This window comes from Haliotis rubra, unplaced genomic scaffold (genome assembly GCF_003918875.1).
Source record: "Haliotis rubra isolate DU_JTF1 unplaced genomic scaffold, ASM391887v1 Scf862, whole genome shotgun sequence".
Taxonomy (NCBI): domain Eukaryota; kingdom Metazoa; phylum Mollusca; class Gastropoda; order Lepetellida; family Haliotidae; genus Haliotis; species Haliotis rubra.
In genome coordinates, this window is record NW_025767593.1 from 368,984 (window position 1) to 375,690 (window position 6,707).

At 38.0% G+C, this 6,707-nt stretch overlaps 1 protein-coding gene across 1 annotated transcript; it reads left to right on the forward strand.

The window, feature by feature from the left end:
• Positions 1 to 18: 18 nt before the first annotated feature.
• LOC124262985 (guided entry of tail-anchored proteins factor CAMLG-like) lies at positions 19 to 4,616 on the forward strand. Its single transcript, XM_046697601.1, has 4 exons — positions 19 to 299; positions 1,937 to 2,346; positions 3,256 to 3,321; positions 3,939 to 4,616. The coding sequence occupies exons 1-4, from the start codon at positions 194 to 196 to the stop codon at positions 4,110 to 4,112; spliced, it is 756 nt and encodes a 251-aa protein (XP_046553557.1). The 5' UTR covers positions 19 to 193; the 3' UTR covers positions 4,113 to 4,616.
• The last annotated feature ends 2,091 nt before the right edge of the window (positions 4,617 to 6,707 follow it).

Genomic DNA, 6,707 nt, shown 5'->3' on the forward strand with positions numbered 1-6,707 from the left:
ATTGTTCGGATAAAAACAGCTGATAACAAGAACTGTGTTGTAGAAGTCAAAATGAATATTAATACAATTGATATGACTTATAGTGATTTATTTTTGTAGTATTTATATCAATAGTATTCACTGGAGACTACGCCCATGAGCAATTTGTATCAGTAACGTAGATACGAAAATAATTATTAAAAGGGAAATCATCATGGCTGAACTTGCAGCAAGACGAGAGGCAAGAAGACGAAAGATTCTTCAAAATTCAGAAAATCGATTGAACCGGCTGCTGGGAAAGCCGATCGATAGTGAACTGGGTGATTGTTCCTTTTCGTTGTTATTTTCAGAAATGGATAATTGCCTTGCCAATATGCACTGATTTTTTTTCTTCAAGACGTTTAATGGGGTTTTGCTATCAAATGTTGGAGTACAACTCATGCTCTCGTGTAATCTAGATAACAAGAATGGGTTTAACCAGCCTGTCAGTATGCCACCTGTCTCTGGTGCAGAGCGGGAGGTTAAAATCACCTGTGAAGTGAAACTTGTTAGAAATTCTAACGCCATGTTTGTATGATTCATGTCATATTAGCTCACTACTCAAGCAGTTGTTAGTGTTTTCAGTCAGCTGGCTGTTAATGGACACTTTCTAAATATAACCTCGCGTACGGTGTTTTCGAGCCCCTAAGACAAACAACGACAATCACGAGATTTGCTTTGGGATATATCAATAATAGTTATCTTACTGTGAACTACATTTATTTTGCTGTTGAATTTGTTAGCTAAGGAGATGCTCGAACATATAATATTATAAACACATCTTGTCAAAGTTTTGAGCATTAAAAACAAGTGTTTACTACATACAATATCAGCAACCAAATTGTATACATTAAAGTGGAAACAGAAATGTATGAGATAGAGATTTTTGTGAGTGGGCACACATTTTAAACAACGAGTAAAACTACAAATCTTAGCATATAAAAAAATGTGTTGACTGTAGTTATGCAAATGAATGAAAACCCACCTCACCAACAAAACCATTGGCATCGAAGTAGACAGAAATGTGGGCCCGCTTTTGAAAATTCTCTCTTACGATATTTCGGGTGGGCCAACTTTTTAAAATAAGACTGAGTACAAATACTCTTTTTTACCTTTCAAAAATTACAACTGAAAAATTTTAGTTGAGAACACATGACCACATGTATAAAGATTTGGTTCATTCAAAACAAAAACAAACGATGCATCATATTATTTTACCCAAACATGTGTAAGGCCCAGAGCAACTGTCACTCAGCAAGTGACATCAGTAGCAAATATATCAATCACCTTTTGTGTTTCATGTTTTCAGTTAAATCAATGACTTATCGTCAGTGATCAAAAATACAAGTTTTACGGAAAGTCTGTTTTTTCTAATTTGAAAACAACAATGAGTCTACCCTCTGTCATGATTAGCACTATAATTGAGCTTGATTATATTGATTGCAAATTTATATTTCACACTGAAGCTGCCAAGACTCTTCACACATGTTAAATTATCACAATATTCTCGAAAACCTTCCATGTTTTCATAATTACGACATGACAATATTGCCGTAGAACTCTTCAAGTAGAAAGGCTCCTCTAACTAATCCTCTCCCCTTATTAGTCATCCCCACCCTCACTGGTATCCTATTCATCATGCTGTCATCTTGCCGCGTGTATAATTTTGCTTGTTTTCATTGTTAATCATCTTGTTTATCATCCATTGTCTTTGTTAGCCCTCATGTACCCTATAATATATGCTGCTGTATCTATTCACCACCTCATGCTTGAAAACGGTATAAGTATCTACACGGTTACATCGCTATCGTACAATAAAGAAGTTGATCATCCGTAGAGACTTGTCATTCCCATATGAAATCATTAATACTCAACAGGACTGTTAACAAGAGTAATAATTGGGACTTTTGTATTTTAGATGAATCAAGCTCCCCAGTTAGTACTGATGAATCAGAAAGAACAACTCCATCACCAACGACACCTTCAACAGAACCTGATGTTTTGCAAGGCACACCACAAGTGAGCGAGTCGCCAGGAGATGATGGTGACACATCCTCCCCTTCCAGGTCTTCTTCATCAGTGCCTGAAGGTACAATGGTACACCCCCGCCCCTCTCTCAGCTCTGTGAGGGCCGCTCCTGCTGTGTCCCCTGTGAGGGTTGCTGGCACTAGTGGCAGTGGTCAGTCAACACAAAGCAAAAAGCAAATCACACAAGAGACTGCTGGGTTGCTGCAGATTCTGGAAAACCTCCGACTAGGGAGCTGTGTAATAGTGGCCTTCTTCATCAGATGGGTGCTATCATCTGGTTATGGAGTCTTCTATGTCCAGGTTTGTTAGTTCTCCTACATGCAGTAATACAGGATGCTTGATACAGTGTAACATTTAAACAGTTTTCATAAGCAGACAGTTTTCACTTCAAATGTAATTAACACTGGTTTTTCAAACCAGGGTAGTTAGATATATACCGGTAAGAGGGTGTCTTTTACATCACATACAGACTTGTGATAATATTTTTTAGTGCTGTAACGATGCATCAAACTATCGATGGATTGCAATTGTTGAGTCTCCGATAGCAGTTAATCGATGGTAGAAACGAAAAACTATCGATGCATCAATAGTATGTGTGACTATCGATAGTTTAGTAATTGACTTCCGTTGTTAAATGCACAGCGCAAAGTACAGGAAGTACCAGATTCATTCACTTTGATCTAGAGTTATCTGCCCCTGTTACCTCTTAAACAAACATGGCTGACTGACTGACTGACTGAGTTGTTTTACGCCGCTTTTAGCAATATTCCAGCAATATCACGGCGGGGGACACCAGAAATGAGCTTAACACATTGTGCCCATGTGGGGAATCGAACCCGGGTCTTCTGCGTGACGAGCCAACACTTTAACCACTAGGCTACCCCACCGCCCCAAACAAACATGGCAAGGTTTGAAGTTGTGAATAACAATAAGTTTATGTTTTAACTGTTTACTTCATCTGGGTTTCAAGTTACTTGTCAGTTATTAAAAGAGACTGAAACTACTTCAACTTGTTTTTATTTCATATAAACTATATATTCATTTTGGGAAATGATTTCAAATGAGACAATTCAAGGAGAAAAAAACTATTGCAATAGTTGGTCGCAATAGACTATCGTTATCACAATACATGTAGTACGTTGCAATAGACTATTGCTATCGCAATAGTTGGTTCCCTCTCAATAGTCACCCCTAATATTTTTGTTTCAGTCAATCTTCTTGCCTTTTGTACTGCTTCAAGTGGGACTGTATTCGTTTCACTACACATACATGAAGGTAGGATTAACATGTTGATTGATTTGAACCTCATTTAGTGTATGACCAGATTGATGTAACATATGTTACTTGTGGGATTTCACTTTCTTACATTCTAGTACTTGTTTAGCTTGATTCTCATTCAGGATTTAAACGCACCCTCTCAGAGTGAGGAACCTAACTGACAGCAGACAAAGAAGGAAAATGGAAATTTGACAACTGGTAGCCTAGATCACATCGTTGGTGTACTTTTGTGCCAAGTGTACATTCACATGGCTTTCATGGCCAAAACTTTGAATACAATGCCTTTTAGAAGTGGACAAAATATCTTAAACATAACCTATGTTTCATTTGACATTTTAAAAGGAAGTGTGTCTTCAAAAGTTGAGGTAACCAAGAAACATTTTTGGAACTTTGACATGATAGCCATTCATCATTACTACAAAGCAATGCATGGACTTATATGTCTACTTCTCATTACCAATTGATACAGGTGAAACTTCTCTCAATTTAGGATGTCGTTTCACATTCATGCACAAAATCTGAAAAAAAGTTTTGTGAGTTAAAAATTTGTATATTTTTTCCCCATAACAAATTCATGTTTGTTACAGTACGAAATATCTTTTCTATTTAAACAGGATGTTGCCCTGCCTCACAATAGCTCATTGATGTCAGGGGCTCTTGTGTTGTCAGGGATAAAGCCAGAGTTTGTTGCCGTCTTTAACAGAACTATGGGCTACTTCACTGCAGTCACGGAGGACTTTGCTCTGTATCTCTTCACGTTCCTCATATGCAATGCTGTTATGACATGAGTGGTGCTCTAGTTAGCACATCTGTGTTTGTGTGTGTGATGAGATTAGTGCTGTTTGTGGGAATCGCAGATGGACTGCCCTGTTTAGAATTCAGTTCCTGTCATGGCAGACAAGAAGCAGCTGGAATGGAGCTTCTACCATCACCATCTGCCAGGAATGTTTGTGAAGCAGACAGTTGTGTGAGCTTACGTCATTATGCATCATTATGTATACCGGTATACAACAGTAGAGGAGGTAATGTGCACACGAGACAGGTGCCCTGTTATGTGTAGAAGAGACTTCCTGAGATGGAGCCAATCATACCCGTCACTGCCTGACCGTGGACAACAGAATTGTGCCTGTTGAACAAAGATGTGTCCACAAGTGGTATTTATGAAAATAAAGAAACTACATTAAGTACAACCATTTATAGTAGTACAAGGTATTAAATGACATGAATGAAAACCCCCAAAAGGAAATTAGAATGGTGCATTTTGCACAATAAAATGTGCATTAATTGAGCAATGTTGGATGATTTTTGAAAGCAAATGTTTCTGTGCATATTTTTCAGAAACATAAATTTATCATGTTCTGAATGCTTATTCATGGTAGATTCAAGATATATATGTAGTTTTTGTGGCACATTAATGTACAGCTGTTTGTTATTTTGTTGAATGAAACATGTTTACTTTGTTCAAAACTGCATTAAGCTGTACAATACTTCGTCTCTACACAAATATGAGATATACAACTTAAAACAAGGCAAGGAACATGGATCCACAATTACAGGCTGTGTTGTGATACCTTCCAGCCACAATGGATAACTGTAGTCTGAAACAGGTTACATTCAGAAGTATTTCAGTGTCAACATTATACATGACTTATGGTAGGAGCATGCATATGCCTTTGGTAACCATGTCAACATGGTTGTGTTGATCTCAAAGTCAGTTCTGTCAAAACCCCATGATTCTCTTTTTCGTATTATGCATTGAAATTTGACATCGTGTACTCAATGTCAAAGCTTTACATATGTTGTTAAAGGTCACATGCAACGTCTGATACCTTTCGGTATGGACTTACAGATACAAATCATCAAATCACCCAGCGTTTGGGGTGAAAAGTGGTTTCAACAGCTGTGCTTCGCTGCGCTGGGCTGCGCTCATGGCACATTCGCAGTGAAATAGGTTCGCGCAGCTTGGAAGCGGGATGTCCGGATTATAAGGTCGTGAGCAGGAGTAGTCTAATCAAAACAAATAGTAAATAATCTACTCGTTACATGTTAGGATCTAGATCTACTCAGCTATGTGTCAACCAGTGAGACGTTCGACATTTCAAGACGGAAAACCTTCGCTGGCTGTGAATACTCGGTGAAGGTTTTGATGTGAGCTATGTTTCTAATGTTTTGTTGATATTTCACAGGCACAAGCTTTTTATATGTTATGACAGTAGATTACCGATTTAACTGTTTATATAATTTCATTTGTCTATTTCACCACACGTTCTTACCGAGTCACTTTCTCAGTTCGATACTTAAAAGCAATGTCATTATTTAGCGTTGACAGAGATTCTAACTGTGATATAGATGTGTCGTTGTCACAGACAAAACTCAATGTCTGTTTTATTGACACCTATGTGTCTGCCTGCCTGTCTGCTAATGATAATATTCAATACACAACTCGATCACTGACCACATGCAATTTGAACTTAACACCTATCAGGCTATACACCATAAACAAAACGCATTGATTTATGGCCCGAGTTCGGTCGCTGTCACATTATGTAATTACACAGACAGGCAGGTGTGATACTTGTACACATGACATGTTATGATGTCTGTTGATTGCAAAATGTTATACACAAAAAATGAGCATGTATTTACAAAACCCGACATCTCTATATACACACACACACAATGAGCCGTGAGGGCATCGGCAAATGAACCAGCCGCTACACTTGAGTGCACACCCTGCGCTTCTGACTGGGTTCCTCAAGGGAAGTAGTACAAAATATTGCACATATGCAGCTTATAATTTTGTTTATATGTTTTTCATAATCAGCAATGTATATCATATGTCATAGCAGCTATCCTGGAATAAGTGATAATTGTGTTTTACTTATGTTTGATTTTTTGGTTGCATGTGACCTTTAACTTACTGTATGCATGCAGCTTCTATCCTGAATAGTACATAGCAGCTACTATCCTGAATAGTACATAGCAGCTACTATCCGTTGTGTCCATGAACATTGGTCCAGGGGTATTCAATTAGTCTGATTGACATGCCCAATCCATGAAAATGTTTTGGCATCAAGTTTGAAAATATCATTTGGTTGCCCTTAGGCAAGTATGAAAATAGACAGCCTTAACCTTGAAACTTTGTGTGCCTCCAAAACTATTTGTAATTGCCCGCTCTGACACAGACTTCTCCCTGCATTAGACTTGCCGTGCACTAGATGGCGGTGGTGTAGTGAGCATGTGCAACAGTAGCGCGGAACAAGCTACTTCCTGGATAATTCCAACAGTATTTTGAACTTCATATTGTATAGATGTCAGTGTGCTAAATGTATTTTGTTTTAGAATTCATACTGGCTGAACTGTTAATCTCCCAACATATAAAA